The 18,641-nt window shown below is 48.2% G+C and overlaps 1 protein-coding gene across 1 annotated transcript in view; it reads right to left on the minus strand.

Moving 5' to 3' along the window:
* The window catches only part of LOC116969448 (E3 ubiquitin-protein ligase RNF167-like), a 52,687-nt gene that overhangs the window by 6,615 nt on the left and 27,431 nt on the right, over positions 1-18,641 (minus strand). The window contains exon 9 of the mRNA XM_033016351.1: positions 17,968-18,061. Coding sequence (XP_032872242.1) covers positions 17,968-18,061 — 94 coding nt within the window. The remainder of the gene's footprint in view (positions 1-17,967; positions 18,062-18,641) is intronic.

Genomic DNA, 18,641 nt, shown 5'->3' on the forward strand with positions numbered 1-18,641 from the left:
TGTGTGTCTGTGTGTGTCTGTGTCTGTGTCTGTGTCTGTGTCTGTGTGTCTGTGTCTGTGCGTGTGTCTGTGCGTGTGTGTGTGCGTGTCTGTGCGTGTCTCTGTGCGTGTCTCTGTGCGTGCGTTCGCAATACTTGCTCAAATACTATCCTGCATATTGTATGTTCACCAATGTACTGATCTATCTGTGTAGGGAAGAACTGCAGATGCTGGTTTAAACCCAAGATAAGAGACAAAATGCTGGAGTAACGTCACCTATCCATGTTCTCCACAGATGCTGCCTGACCTGCTGAATTACTTCAACACTCTGTGACAGACACTGGTGGGGTCACACTTGCAGCATTGTATTAATAGAAACATAGAAAATTGGTGCAGTAGAGGCCATTCGGCCCTTCGAGCCTGCACCGCCATTCAATATGATCATGGCTGATCATCCAACTCAGTATCCTGTACCTGCCTTCTCTCCATACCCCCGATCCCTTTAGCCACAAGGGCCACATCTAACTCCCTCTTAAATATAGCCAATGAACTGGCCTCAACTACCTTCTGTGGCAGAGAATTCCACAGATTCACCACTCTCTGTGTGAAAAATGTTTTCCTCATCTCGGTCCTAAAAGATTTCCCCCTTATCCTTAAACTGTGACCCCTTGTTCTGGACTTCCCCAACATCGGGAACAATCTTCTTGCATCTAGCCTGTCCAACCCCTTAAGAATTTTGTAAGTTTCTATAAGATCCCCCCTCAATCTTCTAAATTCTAGCGAGTACAAGCCGAGTCTATCCAGTCTTTCTTCATATGAAAGTCCTGACATCCCATGAATCAGTCTGGTGAGCCTTCTCTGTACTCCCTCTATGGCAAGAATGTCTTTCCTCAGATTAGGAGACCAAAACTGTACACAATACTCCAGGTGTGGTCTCACCAAGACCCTGCACAACTGCAGTGGAATTTCCCTGCTCCTATACTCAAATCCTTTTGCTATGACTGCTAACATACCATTCGCTTTCTTCACTGCCTGCTGCACCTGCATGCCTACTTTCAAGTCTGAAGAAGGGTTTGGGCCCGAAACGTTGCCTATTTCCTTCGTTCCATAGATGCTGCTGCACCCGCTGTGTTTCTCCAGCATTCTCCTGCTGCACCTGCATGCCTACTTTCAATGACTGGTGTACCATGACACCCAGGTCTTTAAAAGTAGGCATACAGTTTTGGGCACACAGTTACAGGAAAGATGTTGTCAAGCTGGAAAGGGTACAGAGAAGATTTACGAGGATGTTGCCAGGACTAGAGGGTGTGAGCTACAGGGAGAGGTTGAGCAGGCTGGGTCTCTATTCCGTGGAGCGCAGAAGGATGAGGGGTGATCATATCGAGGTGTATAAGATCACGAGGGGAATAGATCGGGTAGACGCACAGAGTATTTTGCCCAGAGTAGGGGAATCGAGGACCGGAGGACAGATTGAACAGGAACAAGCCAAGGTTGATGGGTAGTAAGTGCTAATTGAACTAATGAGTCAGCGTGACTGTGTCAGCAGCAGGATGTGGGTTCAGAAATTGATCCTGGCTTTTGAGGAGGTGATTCTGACGGTAGGGGTGGGGGTGGGGTGGTGGAAATTGTCCTCCATGGTCTAGAGTCACAGTGTGGAAACAGGCCATTCGGCCCAACTTGCCCATGCCGACCAACATGTCTGGTCTATAGACCCACCTGCCTCTGTTTGCTTCATATCCCTCCAAACCTGTCCTATCCACGTACCTGTCTAATGTTTCTTAAACCCATTGGGATAGCCCCAGCCTCAACTACCTCCTCCGGCAGCTCGTTCCATACACCCACCACCCTCTGTTGTGAAGGGTCTTACCAATAACTGGTTACTTTTGGCCCTTGGATTCATCTCGAGCTGCTCTGTATCTGACTGTACAGTTCCTGTTGTCGCTGGTTCCTATAGAATCTTTCCCACTCGCATCAAACCTATGTCCTCCATTCCTCTAATGTAATTTTTCATCGGGCATTTGATGAGGTCCCTCCCTCATGGTAGGCTGCGTGTGATCCAGTGACTTCATCGTATCACAACGGATCAGCCATGATTGAATAGCGAAGCAGACTCGATGGGCGGAATGGCCTAATTCTGCTCCTAATGAATTCAGAACAGGGTTACCCGTGTGATATTCTGATTGGAGGCTTGTGGCTAGCGGAGTTCTCGAGGGATGTGTTGCTGATGATATATATTTTTATATATTTAAAGCTAGATGGCTTGGTTAATAGGTTTGAATCAAGCACCAACATTGGCAGATAATGAGGAAGTGTAGAGTCAGATACAGATCAGCTCGGGATGAATCCACGGGACAGAAATATACAGGTATTGGTAAGACCCTTCACAACACTGAAGCCCACAGCTGCCTGAAAGTGGCAAGACAAGTGGTTCGAGGGGTAAGTAGTCTATAGCCACAGCATCAAATACAGAGACAGGAAGTCATGTTGCAGTTTGAGACCATATATGGAGCATTCTGTGCATTCTCCTCACCACATTACAGGAAGGAAGCCCAGGCTTTAGAGAGGGTGCAAGAGCATTTACCAGAATGCTGTAGCGGGATTTGAGCGCATTAGCTAGAGGAGAGGTTGGGCAAACTTGCATTAATCCCCCAGAGTAGACACGACAACGACTAGAGGACACTGGTGTAAGGGGAGAGGGGTAAAGGTTTACACGAGATGTGTAGGGCAGAGGGGAGTGGGTGCCTGGAACACATTGCCAGGGATGATGGTGGTGATGGTGGTGGTGATGGGGGCATTTAAGAGGCTTTGATAGACACAGGGAATGGAGAGATATGGAACATGTTTAGCTAACATAGCATCATATTGACTAGCCTGTCCCTGCCCTGTCCTGTGCTGACTTGTTTTTGCATTCTCTATGTCTGTTTTAAGGCACTAGATCCCATATTTTTGTAACCCAGTGCTGAGTGATGCCCTACATCCAGATTCAGTAAACGATGCCACCATATTGAGGGGGGATCTTATAGAAACGTACAAAATTCTTAAGGGGTTGGACAGGCTAGATGCAGGAAGATTATTCCCGATGTTGGGGAAGTCCAGAACAAGGGGTCACAGTTTAAGGATAAGAGGGAAGTCTTTTAGGACCAAGATGAGAAAAACATTTTTTACACAGAGAGTGGTGAATCTGTGGAATTCTCTGTCACAGAAGGTAGTTGAGTCCAGTTTATTGGCTATATTTAAGAGGGAGTTAGATGTGGCCCTTGTGGCTAAAGGGATCAGGGGGTATGGAGAGAAGTCAGGTACAGGATACTGAGTTGGATGATCAGCCATGATCATATTGAATGGCAGTGCAGGTTCGAAGGGCCGAATGGCCTACTCCTGCACCTATTTTCTATGAATAATCTGTGTGTGTGGATCCAAGCCGGGCTCAATGTCCAACACAAGGTTTACTGCATTCCCTTGGCAGCTTGGACTGCCCACATGCTGTTTCAAGAAACCCTCACAGATTCTGCCCCATCGAAGCCGTTAGCACTGAGCAAGCCCCAGTCAGCATTGGGGAAGTAAGCTAAAGTCACCACGAAGATAGCCTTGTTGCTTTGACATCCCAGTGCACTTTCGAGTTCATTTCAAAATTATTTTATTTGTTTTTAAATCGTTGAATGGGCTCGCCCCGCCTTACCTCTCTGAGCTGCTCCACCTATATGCTCCTGCCCGGTGCCTCAGGTCAGCTGATCAGCTGCTCCTTGAGGTACCAAGGTCTAAGCGGAAGCTCAGAGGGGATAGAGCCTTTTCTGTTGCTGCTCCGGCACTCTGGAACACCTTGCCGTTGCACATCAGACAGGCCCCCTCACTGTCCATCTTCAAATCCTCCCTAAAAACAGTGGCTTTCGACACTGGCTGAGGCATTGCTCCTGTTCTTAGTGCTTTTAATGTCTTTTAATTTTTAGTGTGTTTTTTATAGTCCTTCGTTTTTACGGTTTTTAATGGTTTTTAATGGTTTGTAATAGCTTTTTGTTCATGAGTTCTCATGTACAGCACTTTGTGGCAACTGCAGTTGTTTAAAGTGCTTTATAAATAAAGTTATTATTATTATCTTTCAGTAATCTGCCGATAAATCTCTTCCACTATCTCCCTCTTGCTATAGCTGCTCTGAACCGGTCCTGCTGAGTGCCCCCCCCCTCCCCATGAACTGTCTCCCTCGGATGGGCACATCGCACATCAACCCGGCATACACCTACTTCCACTTTATACTGCTTCAACTGTTATTTTAATCTGGTTTTTCTGGGTGTCTAAATATTTATCTAATTAAGTTGTTACATCGGATGGAAGTTGCATTCCAGATCTCGTTGTACCTCTGTGCAATGGCAATAAAGATATATTATTATGAATGAACGAACGAATTAATTAATTCCTGTCACTGTTGTCACTTGTGGGCGGAGCACCAAGGCAAATTCCTTGTATGTGAATACTTGGCCAATAAACTTATTCATTTCATCCTACTACAGTACAACCCCACTGGAGCGCTTGCACCTCCCTCTACCCAGGGGGTAAATGTCACTACCCCAAGGGGTGAACTTGTTGATTATGGATGTGTACATGTTTGTTCTCATTGACTGATTGTGTTTGGTTCTGGTATATCTGTTCATCATTAGTTGTTCATAAATCAGTGAAAGAACATTGTTATGTGCGATTAAAGTTGCCGGGGGTAAACGGGAAGAGAAGGGTTGTTCTAACCTTGTTTAAGAAGGAACTGCAGATGCTGGAAAAATGGAAAGTAGACAAAAAATGCTGGAGAAACTCAGCGGGTGAGGCAGCATCTATGTGTTGTCTCGACCCGAAACGTCACCTACTGCTTTTCTCCATAGATGCTGCCTCACCCGCTGAGTTTCTCCAGCATTTTGTGTCTAGTTCCTGTCCTAACCCTTGCTATAGAATGCCATTAAATGCACCAACGAGAGCTGGAGGAGGTTGTTGAGGTCGTTTAAGAAACATTTCGACAGGTACATGGATAGGACAGTAAGCTTCATAAGTTTATAAGTGATAGGAGCAGAATTAGGCCATTCGGCCCATTAAGTCAACTCCGCCATTCAATCATGGCTGATCTATCTCTCCCTCCTAACCCCATTCTCCTGCCTTCTCCCCATAAAGCCCTGACACCCGCACTAAAACAGAATCTATCCATCTCTAAGGTACACAAAAATGCTGGAGAAACTCAGCGGGTGCAGCAGCATCTATGGAGCGAAGGAAATAGGCAACGTTTAAACGTTGCCTATTTCCTTCGGGTTTCGACCCAAAACGTTACCTATTTCCTTCGCTCCATAGATGCTGCTGCACCCGCTGAGTTTCTCCAGCATTTTTGTGTACCTTCGATTTTCCAGCATCTGCAGTTCCTTCTTAAAGAATCTATCTATCTCTGCCTGGAGAATATCCACAGACCTGGACCCTGCAGCCTTCTGTGGCAATGAATTCCACAGTGTCACCCTTGAAGAGTCCAAACAAACCAAGTATCTTGGCATCAAATTGCAGAATGATCTGCGTTGGAATGGTCAGACTCATCATGCAACGGTGAAAGCAACAGGTGTCCTAAACTTCCTGAGGCGCAACTTTCATCATTGTTCAACTTCTGTCAAGGAGAAGCTATACTTCACCCTGGTTAGACCTCATTTGGACTCCACAGTTGCAGCATGGGGACCCATACACAAATACAAAACATTTCTTCCATCCAACGTGTCCAAAGACAGACAGGCAGCTCGATTTGTTACTAACACCTATGAGAGAGAAGCGAGTGTCACCAAACTTCTGAATTCTCTGGGGTGGAAGGAACCCTCTCCAAGACAGACATGAAGCTCACCGTTTGACCTTAACATTTTTACACAATGTTAAATGGTCAGCTCGACATAGACTACAAGACCTACACCAAACCCAAACCAATTAGGAGCAGACGAGGGCATTCGATCCAATTTGTGATCCAAGCTACAAAGACAGATGTGTACAGCAATTCGTTCTTCCCCCGCACACACAGTTAAAGCATGGAATAATCTCCACCCAACTATAGTTACCCAACCAGATGCAACTACATTTAAAGCAGCTCTTTCTTCCCAATAACCCTTTCTGGCTTAAGCCCTCCCTCCACCACCTCCACAGTTTAAATTCCATTTGGAATATTTTGGAGGACCAAGAAACCATGATGGGCCAAATGAATTCATTCTGCTCCTAGAACTGGTGGACATTGCAGAACCATGAACTGTAACTTTGCCATGAGGAACTACAAGGCTGTCTGGCAGCAGAGCGCTGCTCCCCTGCTAACTCAAACACAGAGGCATCACAACCACTTCCGCACTGACACTACTTGCAACACAGGAAGCAGAAGTAAGCACTTCCTGTTTTTCCAAACTCAAGAGGAAGCCACTCTAAAAAACGAAGTCAACATTTTGAAAGAGTGTTCCTCTGGAAGTTCAAAGGGAACTGAAATGCAGCAATTCTGCACAAATTCTCCTAACGCGTTTGACGGTGCTGGGCCTGTACTCGCTGGAGTTTAGAAAAAGGAGGGTGGGACCTCATTGAAACACACTGAATAATGAAAGTCCTGGATAGAGTGGATGTTTACACTGGAGGGAGTGTCTAGGACTAGAGGTCACAGCCTCAGAATTAAAGGATGCTCCTTTAGGAATGTATTTAGTCAGAGGGTGGTGAATCAGTGGAATTCTTTGCCAAAGATGGCTGTGGAGTCCAGGTCATCACAGATGTTTTTAAGGCAGAGATAGATAGATTCTTGATTAGTGCGGGTGTCGGGGGTTATGGGGAAAAGGCAGGAGAATGTATTCCAATAGACAATAGGTGCAGGAGTAGGCCATTCGGCCCTTTGAGCCAGCACCGCCATTCACTATGATCACGGCTGATCATCCACAATCAGTACCCCGTTCCTGCCTTCTCCCCATATCCCGACTCTGTATTCACCCGATCTATTCCCCTCAGGATCACGCAGCATCTCTGGAGAAGCAGAATAGGTGACATTTCGGGTCGAGACCCTTCTTCAGACCTAATCTAATCTAATTGGTTTAGTTTAGAGATACAGCAAGGAAGCAGGCCCTTCGGCCCACCGAGTCTGTGCTGGACAGCCATCACCTATCCATGTTCTCCACAGATGCTGCCTGACCCGCTGAGTTACTCCAGCACTCTGTGAAACGTCACCTATCCATGTTCTCCACAGATACTGCCTGACCCGCTGAGTTACTCCAGCACTCTGTGAAACGTCACCTATCCATGTTCTCCACAGACACTGCCTGACCCGCTGAGTTACTCCTGCACTCTGTGAAACGTCACCTATCCATGTTCTCCACAGATGCTGCCTGTCCCGCTGAGTTACTCCAGCATTTTGTGCCTGCCTTCATCTGCAGTTCCTTCCTTCACAATTTCAAGGCCACTTGAGAACAAATGCATGTGAGAGATTACAGATATCCTACCCGCCCAGTTACCATGGCATCCATTGTTGCTGCAACAAGGCTGATGGAAATATGGCCCTCGTGCTGTGTGAATATGGTTCAACGTGAAATAATACTGGACAGAAACAAGCAGATTAGTTTAACACTAATCTCCTCACCCCTCCATTCCCTGCATATTCGTGTGCTGTTCTAAAACCTGTTTCGTGCCTTATTGTATCCAAAGATCTTTGAATGTATCGGCCTCCTGCACCACCCCAGGCAACGACTGTTCTCGCTCGGCACGGCTCCACATTAATGCGAGTATGATTCAGAGGTGTTCTTGCTACTGAACCATCCCACTACAACCAGAGAGCAGAACTATCCACCTCATTGGTGACGATTCGGACTATCCTTCATCAGACTTTGCTGGCATTACCTTGCACTAAACGTTATTCCCCTATCATGTGTCTGTATGCTGTCAATGGCTCGATTGTAATCATGTATTGACTGGATAGCACGCAACAAAAGCTGTTCACTGTATCTCGGTACACACAAATGACAATAAACTCGACAGAACTAAAGCTATGCTTTCCAGTCTTTGCCTTTTCCTCCTTGTGGTAAACATTCTGAGTATCATCAATGCCTCCCTTAATTATATATATATATATATACACGTATCACAGCTCGATGAGACTAGATGGGCTGAATGGCCTGATTCTGCTCCTTTGTCTTACAATGATGCCTCAACGCAAACATCCCCTTGTAGCTAATATCTTCTAATCCAGACAGCATTCTGGTAAAATGTGGAGCAAGGAACTGCATATGCTAGTTTAAAACCGAAAATAGACATGAAATACTGGAGCAACTCAGCGGGGAACAGGCAACCAGAGATGCTGCCTGTCCCGCTGAGTTACTCCAGCACTTTGTACCTGTCCACGTTCTCCAGAGATGCTGCCTGTCCCGCTGAGTTACTCCAGCACTTTGTACCTGTCCACGTTCTCCAGAGACGCTGCCTGTCCCGCTGAGTTACTCCAGCACTTTGTACCTGTCCACGTTCTCCAGAGATGCTGCCCGTCCCGCTGAGTTACTCCAGCACTTTGTACCTGTCCACGTTCTCCAGAGACGCTGCCCGTCCCGCTGAGTTACTCCAGCTTTTTGTGTCTATCTTCAGCATTCTGGTAAACCTCTTTTTTCTGAGTCTCCACATCCTTTCTGTACAATACTCCAAATGCGGTCTAAGCAAAGTTCTGTACAGCTGCAAGAAGCTCAATGCCCCCAGACCATGAATGCCAGCGTACTGTACGCCATCTTTACCATTATGTTTCAGGGAGCTAGTCTACCCCCTTCTTTCCCCCTTGCTCAACCTGGACCTCCCTCTCCACCTACATTCCTTCCTCCAGCTTCACAATTCGTAACTCCAATCCTTTTGTCTCTGGCTTTTGACCAACCAGCTGCCCTCCCCCTCACCTGTGTCCACCTGTCACCTGTCTCCACCTGCCAAGCTCTGTCCTCCCCATCCCTACAATCAGTCTCGACCTGAAACGTCACCTCTCCATGTTCTCCAGAGATGCTGCCTGATCCACTATCACTCCAGTGCCTTGTGTAGGCCAGCACGATGAGTGCGGGTGTCAAGGGTTATGGGGAGAAGGGAGGAGAATGGGGTTGAGGGGGAAAGATAGATTAACCATGATTGAGTGGTGGAGTCGACTCGATGGGCCGAATGGCCTAATTCTGCTCCTATACCCAGTTGAAGAGTTGAGATCACTGTTGTGACAATGCTCTTCACTTGGCCAGTCCGGTCTCCAGTACAGTAGCCAGTCTGCTCTCTCCTCCAGTTAGACTGTACCTACTGTTTCACAATGCCCTCTTCCATTACTGCCCCTCACAAGCCTTCAGTCCCGTTCAATATTGGGGAAGCTCAAGTGGCCCACTATGACAAACTTCAGTTGCTTTTCATCTTGCTATGATCTGTCCACATGTCACTTCCTCTATCTCCACGCTGGCTACTGGTACTGCAAAGCCATCTCTTATTACCGAGTTCCCTGCACACATCATACCAGTATGTTACCAGAATATAAATATCACTTGCCCCAATTGGTACACGTAACAATAAAAGTCCTTTGGTGACGTTTTCCCTGATGACTCCACCACTGCTTTTACTTCCCCCTCTTTCACACCTGAAACCATCGAAATACTGGAACACAGAGCTGCCATCCCTGTTCCTCTCACGACAACCAATGGCCACATCATCATAGACCCAAGCACTGATCCACACTCTGTTCATCGGCTCGATCCACCGTACTCCTTGCATTGAAATAAACACACCAGCCCATCAGCCTCCCCATATTCCTTAACCTCTCCCTGCATGTCCATCCTCTGTGACTAAATACAGACACAGAGTGCTGGAGTAACTCAGTGGGTCAGGCATGCAGCATCTGTGGAGAACATGGATAGGTGACGTTTCACAGAGTGCTGGAGTAACTCAGCGGGTCAGGCAGCATCTGTGGAGAACATGGATAGGTGACGTTTCACAGAGTGCTGGAGTAACTCAGCGGGTCAGGCAGCATCTATAGCGCTAAGGAAATAGGCAACGTTTTGGGCCGAAACCCTTACGGGTTTCGGCCCGAAACGTTGCCTATTTCCAGAAGGATTTCGGCCCGAAACGTTGCCTATTTCCTTAGCTCCATAGATGCTGCTGCACCATAACTCAGCGGGTCAGGCAGCATCTGTGGAGAACATGGATAGGTGACGTTTCACACAGTGCTGGAGTAACTCAGCGGGTCAGGCAGCATCTGTGGAGAACATGGATAGGTGACGTTTCACAGAGTGCTGGAGTAACTCAGCGGGTCAGGCAGCATCTGTGGAGAACATGGATAGGTGACATTTTGGGTCAGGACCTTTCTTCAGACTGATTGTGTGTGGGGGGTGGGGGGGAAGAAAGCTGGGGGAGAGGAGAGGGCAGGACAAAGCGTGGGAGCTAATTTGTGGACAGTGGCAAGGGGGGGGGGGGGGGGGGGGGGGGGGGTGGGAGAAGTTTGATAAGCAAATATTTGGAACAAAGACCAGAGATGAAAGCAGAAGGTGTGAGACAGGCGGCAATAATGAGATGTCATTGTGAATCCAGAGAACGGGATGTATGAGGATGGGGAGTCGGTGTACGTCTTGGTTGGGCACAGGTAGTTGCAATCTCAGACCATTAGCTAGAACATAGAACAGTACAGCACAGGAACAGGCCCTTCGGCCCACAATGTTTGTGCCGATCCTGATGCTGTTAAACTGATATCACACGATCCATATCCTACTGTTTCTTGCACTTCCATGTGCCTGTCTAAAAACTTCAACACCACTATCGTATCTGCCTCCACCACCACCACCCCCGGCAGCCCCCCCCCCCACCCCTGAGAGCCCCCCCCACCCCTGCCCCGCACGTCCCCATTAAACTTCCCCCCTCTCAACTTGTAGCTGTGCCCTCTAGTCTTGGACATCTCCACCCTGGGGAAAAGGCTCTGACTGTCAACCCTGTCTACGCCTCTCAGAATTTTATATCCTCCATCAGATCGCCCGCCAACTCTGAGTGGAGAGCAGCATATTGACTGGTTGCATCAAGGCCTGGGTCAGCGACTTGAATGCCCAGGAGCAAAGAAGATACTGACCCCCCCCCCCCCATCATCGACGGCCCATCACACGTACTGACCCCCCCATCATCGAAGGGATCTACAGGAGTCGCTGCCACAAAAAGGCAGCCAGCATCATCAGAAACCCACACCACCCTGGCCACGCTCTCATTTCACCCCTGCTGTCGGTAAGAAGATGCAGGAGCCTGAAAACTAACGCCCAGGTTCAGGAACAGCTTCTTCCCGACAGCCACCATAGAAACAGAAAATAGGTGCAGGAGTAGAGGCCATTCGGCCCTTCGAGCCTGCACCGCCATTCAATATGATCATGGCTGATCATCCAACTCAGTATCCTGTACCTGCCTTCTCTCCATACCCCCTGATACCTTTAGCCACAAGGGCCACATCTAACTCCCTCTTAAATATAACCAATGAACTGTGGCCTCAACTACCTTCTGTGGCAGAGAATTCCAGACTATTAAACACTACAACCTCCAAATAAACTCCGATCTACATAGACAGGGACTGTGTCTGTGTCCTGAGCTTGTTTTTCATTTATTATGCTGTTTAGAGTACTGTGTTTACATATTGTGCCTAGGCACAGCTAGTGAGAATGTCATTGTTCTGTCTGGGATATATGATGATACGTGTAGGAAAGAACTGCAGATGCTGGTCTAAATCGTAGACACAAAATGCTGGAGTAACTCAGCGGGACAGGCAGTATCTGGAGAGAAGGAATGGGTGACGTTTCGTGTCGAGACCCTTCTTCAGCCTGAAAGGTCACCCATTCCTTCCCTCCAGAGATGCTGCCTGTCCCGCTGAGTTACTCCAGCACTTTGTAACAATAGAACACTCTGGACTCGAGTTTCTAAAGGAGCACTATCTTAATACGGCATGCAAGATATTTTTAATGATTTAATTGAGCGCTACAAGGAGCGGTTGAAGATATTCTGGGTGTTCCAGCAAAACCCTCTGGTCAGCAAACACTGCTGGTGAAACTTGGTGACTTTAGACAGTACTGAGACAGTAACTTCACACCACACACACTCTGCAAATGGTGGATAACAGCGGTGCTGACACAGACAGGAAAAGCCTGAGCTGATAGTTACCTTCACCACAAACACGCCCGATGTAGCGATATTAGAGTTTCAAAATTACACTTTACACATCAGAGGCCCAGACTTCTCACGAGTAGAGTTTCCACACTGATAAACTTTCCACTGCAATGCCTTCTCTCCACTTCCTCTCAATGCAAGTAGAACGGCTCAAACGTTCTTTCACAGCGATCAAACGCCCTTCACCGCATCTGCACTTTTTCTTACTCTATTGTGAGCAGTTTTGGGCCCCATATCTTAGTTTAGTTTAGAGATACAGTGCAAAAACAGGCCCTTCGGCCCACTGGGTCCGTGCCGACCAGCGACCCCCGCATATTAACACCATCCTACACCCACTAGGGACAATTTTTACATTTACACCGAGCTAATTAACCAACAAACCTGCACGTCTTTGGAGTGTGGGAGGAAAACGAAGATCTCGGTGAAAACCCACTCAGGTCACGGGGAGAACGTACAAACTCCGTACAGACAGCGCCCGTAGCTGCGCCACCGTGACCGCCACACAGTCCGAGGAAAGACGTGCTGGCGTTGGAGAGGGTCCAGAGGAGGTTTACAAGAATGATCCCAGGAATGGGTGGGTTAACATACGATGAGCGTTTGTCGGCACTGGGCCTGTACTCGCTGGAGTTTAGAAGGTTGAGGGGGGGCCTCATTGAAACGTACAGAATAGTGAAAGGCCTGGATAGAAACACAGACACATAGAAAATAGGTGCAGGAGGAGGCCATTCGGCCCCTCGAGCCAGCACCGCCATTCATTGTGATCATGGCTGATCGTCCCCTATCAATAACCCGTGCCTGCCTTCTCCCCATATCCCTTGACTCCACTAGCCCCTAGAGCTCTATCTAATTCTCTCTTAAATCCATTAGAGTGGATGTGGAGAGGATGCTTCCACTGGTGGGAGAGCCTAGGACCAGAGGGCACAGTCTCAGAATAAAAGGATGTACCTTTAGAAAGCAGATGGAGGAATTTCTTTAGTCAGAGGGTGGCGAATCTGTGGATTTCGTAGCTAGAGATGGCGGTGGAGGCCACATCAATGGTTATTTTTTAAGCGGACATTTACATATTTTTGTGTATGAAGGAACTGCAGACGCTGGTTTAAAGCACAGATAGACACAACGCTGGGGCAACTCAACTGGTCAGGCAGTATAGACAATAGGTGCAGGAGTAGGTCATTCAGCCCTTCGAGCCTGCACCGCCATTCACTGTGATCATGGCTGAACATCACTGGAGAGAAGGAATGGGTGACGTTTCGGGTCTCGACCCATTCCTTCTCTCCAGAGATGCTGTTTGACCCGCTGAGTTACTCCAGCATTTTGTGTCTATGGTTTGGAGGGATATGGGCCAAATTAGACCAACTTAACTGGGGCATATTGGTCGGCATGGAAGAGGTAAACTAAAACCTTGTTTCCATGGTGTACGATTTCTTGCGTACCGAGCGCTCAGCCTAACGTTCTATTTGATCTTATTTAATTGTGCACGCCAGGTTGATTGCATTTGTCGAAACAGGGCGGACAGACCACCTGAAGGTTGCAATCTCCCGCCCCTGCCGTACGACTACAAGTCTATTTTAAAATATTTCCCTCATGTCATCCCTTGATTTGTTGCTAATGCTTTAATAAATCCATGCCCTCAGGCTGAGGAACGACACGCTAATAAAAACAACTTGTTTCTACTGCTCCCTCAAATCTGTTGAATATTTTGAATACTTCTATCAAATGCCCTTCAGCCCATCGAGTCCACACCGCCCAGCGATCACGTCGGCAGAAGCTAGTCGGCAGTGTGGGTCGAGGCTGCTAGGGGGGGTATGGGTAGGCGTGTCAGCGTGTGGTAACAATGGCACAGCTGTAGAGCACGACTCCACACTATATTCCATCTGCCACTTCTCTGCCCACTCTCCCAACCTGTACAAGTCCTTCTGCAGAGACCCTGCATTCACTGTACTACTACCTTTGTGAGACACAGTGGCACAGCGGTAGAGTTGCTGCCTCACAGTGCTACAGACCCAGTTTCCATCCTGACCACGGGTGCTGTCTGTACTGAGCTTGCACGCTCTCCGTGACCGCGTGGGTTTTCTCCTGGTGCTCCGGTTTCCACCCATAAACCAAAGACTTGCGTGTTTGTAGGTTAATCTGTTTCTAGTAATTACTCCAAGCATGTAGGGTGTGGGGCAACATAGATCTAGTGCACACAGTAGATGGATGATAGGTGTGGACAGGTGGGCCGAATGGCCTGCTTCCACACTGTATCTCTAAACTAAATGCAGCCAGAGTGGCATCTAAATGCAGTCAAAACTATCAGTGGCTTCTTAGCCATGAGATACGGAGGGGCAGGTTAATGTTAGTTGTGTGGAACATGATACAGATTCCACACACAATAACTATTCAGCCTCAGACTCCGTACCTCAGGATGGAATGTGCAGCCCTCCACTGATGTAATGTGGACACCTCAGTCACAAAGGGGCAACCGATTCCCCATGTTGGGGGAGTCCAGAACCAGGGGCCACACACACAGTTTAAGAATAAGGGGCATGCCATTTAGAACGGAGACGAGGAAACACTTTTTCCACACAGAGAGTTGTGAGTCTGTGGAATTCTCTGCCACAGAAGGCGGTGGAGGCAGGTTCTCTGGAGACTTTCAAGAGAGAGTTAGATAGAGCTCTTAAAGATAGCGGAATCAGGGGATATGGGGAGAAGGCAGGAACGGGGTACTGTTTGGGGATGATCAGCCATGATCACATTGAATGGCGGTGCTGGCTCAAAGGCTGAATGGCCTCTACTCCTGCACTTATTGTCTATTGTCCATATACACTGGGAAGTATGTGGTTATATCAAAGATAGACAGGAAAAGCTGGAGTTACTCAGCAAGACAGCATCTCTGGAGAGAAGGAATGGGTGATGTTTTGAGACCCTTCCTCAGACCAGACGTCTTGACCAGAAACGTCACCCATTCCTTCTCTCTGGAGATGCTGCCTGTCCCGCAGAGTTACTCCAGCTTTGAGTCATAGAGTTATAGTATGGATTGCCCACATCGGCCAACAATGTCCTAGCTACACTAGTCCCACTTGCCTGCGCTTGGTCCATATCCCTCCAAACCTGTCCTATCCATGTACCTGTCCAACTGTTTCTTAAACGATGGAATAGCCCCAGCCTCAACTACCTCCTCTGGCAAGGACACGGAAGGATTTTGAGAAGCAGTGGACAAAATGGCGTCGTCACGGAGAAGACTGTGTGTGTGTGTGCACACATGTGGAGGGGAGGGCCAACATTGTAGCTGGAGTCTCAGCTCCCTCCAGCGTATGACTGGTGACAGTGCTGCAGTTAGTCAGCAGCTCACCACCACTTCCTGGACACGCCCCTGTGGACGTCAGCAAGCTGGAGAGACTTTGGAGTAGATTCACCAGGATGTTGCCGGGACTTGAGGGTGTGAGATACAGGGAGAGGTTGAGCAGGCTGGGTCATTATTCCATGGAGTGCAGGAGGATGAGGGGAGACTTTACAGAGGTGTATAAAATCATGAGAGGAATAGATCAGGTAGATGCACAGAGTCTCTTGCCCAGAGTAGGGGAATCGAGGACCAGAGGACAGCGGTTCAAGGTGAAGGGGAAAAGAAACACAAACCATTCCAGTAGGTGTTGTCATGGAGCTTAGAACTGTACCGCACAGGAACAGGCCCTTCAGCCCACAATGTCCGTGCTGGACTTGATGCCGTTAGACACAAAATGCTGGAGTAACTCAGCAGGACAGGCACCAGGAATCTGAGGGATAACTTTTCCACACAGAGGGTGGTGGGTGTATGGAACGAGCTGCCAGAGGAGGTAGTTGAGGCTGGGACTATCCCAACGTTTAAGAAAGTGTTAGACAGGTACATGGATAGGACAGTTTTAGAGGGATGTAGGTCAAATGGGGGCAGGTGGGACTAGTGTAGATGGGACATGTTGGGCCGAAGGGCCTGTTTCCACACTGTATCACTCCATGACTAACTCCATGACTCTGCCCACCACCAGACCATGTTACTGCAGATGCTGGAATATTCAGCAGGTCAGGCAGTATCTGTGGCAGGGAGGAACTGGTGTATAACAATAGAGTTATACACCATTGAAAAAGGCCCTTCGGCCCAACATCCGTGCTGACCCATATGTCTTTCACAGCTATTCCCATTTCCCAGTGTTTTGGCCCACATCCCTCTAAACATTCCTATCCATGTAGCTGTTGACATGTGCTTTAAACATTGTAAAGGTATCTGCCTCTAGCAGCTCTGGTGGTTAGCTCAATCCCCACCCACCCACCACCCTGTGTGGTAAACATGCACAAACATCAAGGTGCTACAGTAACTCGGGCAGGACAGGCAGCACGTGTGGAGAGAGGGAAGGGGTGATGCTTGGGGTGGAGACCCTTCTTCAGACCAGAAACCCAAGCCCTCTGATTCTGACAAACAGCTCTCTCTCTGATCCCATGATACCTCTCCGCCTCCTTTGTTTTAGTTTAGAGATACAGCGCGGAAACAAGACCTTCGGCCCATGAGTCAGTGCTGACCAGCAATCCCCGCACACTAACACTAGAAGGTTTTTAAACAGTTGAGGCAGGGAGGGGAACAAACAACATCCTAACATGGCTGACAAATCACTTCCTGGTTCTCACATGGCTGGCAGGAGTAAAGCTCCATCTGCTGGCAATGCCTGGTATCTGCTATCGCCCTTCCTCAAGAGAGTTCTCCTTAAAAAGAAGGGTCTCGACCCGAAACGTCACCTATCCATGTTCTCCACAGATGCTGCCTGACCCACTGAGTTACTCCAGCACTCTGTGAAACGTCACCTATCCATGTTCTCCACAGATGCTGCGTGACCCACTGAGTTACTCCAGCACTCTGTGAAACGTCACCTATCCATGTTCTCCACAGATGCTGCCTGACCCACTGAGTTACTCCAGCATTTTTGTGCATCAACCAGCCTCTGCAGTTCATAAGTAATAGGGGCAGAGTTAGGCCATTCGGCCCATCAAGTCTACTCTGCCATTCAATCATGGCCAATAGACAATAGGTGCAGGCCATTCGGCCCTTCGAGCCAGCTCCGCCATTCAATGTGATCATGGCTGATCATCCCCAATCAGTACCCCGTTCCTGCCTTCACCCCATATCCCCTGACTCCGCTATTTTTAAGAGGCCTATCTAGCTCTCTTTTGAAAGCCAATCTTTCCTTCTCAACCCCATTCTCCTGCCTTCTCCCCATAATCCCCGACTCACTTACTAATCAAGAATCTATCTATCTCTGCCTTAAATATATCCATTGCCGTCTGTGGCAATTAATTCCACAGATTCACTACACTCTGACTAAAGAAATCCCTCCTCATCTCCTTTCTAAAGGCACATTTTTCCACTTGGAAATCAATGGAATTTTATCTCACTTAAAAGGAAATAATTATATTTCTGAACTGCGGATGCTGGAAAAATCGAAGGTAGACAAAAATGCTGGAGAAACTCAGCGTGAGAGGCAGCATCTATGGAGCCATGGAATAGGTGACGTTTCGGGTTGAGACCCTTCTTCAGACTGGAAATAATGTTCATTCACGTGGCATTAAAATAAAATAAATGTATTTAGTTTTGGAGAGAAACGGGCACTTCAGCCCACCGTGTCAGTACTGGCCGATGATCACCATTAGACTAGTACTATGCTGCACTCTAGGGACAAGTTACAGAAGCCAATGAACCTGGAAACCTGCCCGCATTTGGGATGAGGGAGGACACCAGAGAAGATGCAAGTGGTCACAGGGAGAACGTGCAAACTCCGTACTGACAGCACCCACTCCCAGCACGCGCCCTTTGTGTTTCAACACGCCCCTCCCTACCTTTGCTGAATTTATGGACTGGGAGTTTCTTGAGCTGGTCCTTGGAGAGTCGATTTCTCCGGATCCTCCTGCGATACTGCACACATCTGACGATCTGCAACGCCAAGAACAAAGCAAGATCTCAGGACAAACACACACATTATTGGACAGGCGAGTTACTCAAGCCTCCCACTCATGGCTCACACCCTGAAAAGCCCACACACACACACACACAAATACAGCGCCCTTAAAACAATTCACTGCTGAAGTATTACATGTCCAAGTTGGGATCATTCCACAGACCCTGATGAAAAGTAACCTAGGCTAGTACAGGAAGTAAATAAGTCAATCATTGGATACTTTCCTTCATTAGACAGGGCATGGAATAACGAAACAAAGTACAGATGCTGGTTTAGAGACACAACATGGAAACAGCCCCTAGAGTAAACGGAGTCCACACTCCCCATCTATCACCCGTCCACCCTAGTTCCATGTTGTACCACTTTCACATCCTGCACACCAGGGGCAACTTACACAAGCCAATTCATCTACCAACCTGCACATCCTTTGGGACGTGGGAGGAAACCGGAGCACCCGGTGCTGTCACAATGAGAATGGGCACACTCCGTACAGACAGCACCTGAGGTGGGGGATCAAACCCGGGTCTCTGGCGCTGCAAGGCAGCAGCTCTACCC

Source organism: Amblyraja radiata, unplaced genomic scaffold (genome assembly GCF_010909765.2).
Source record: "Amblyraja radiata isolate CabotCenter1 unplaced genomic scaffold, sAmbRad1.1.pri S43, whole genome shotgun sequence".
NCBI lineage: Eukaryota > Metazoa > Chordata > Chondrichthyes > Rajiformes > Rajidae > Amblyraja > Amblyraja radiata.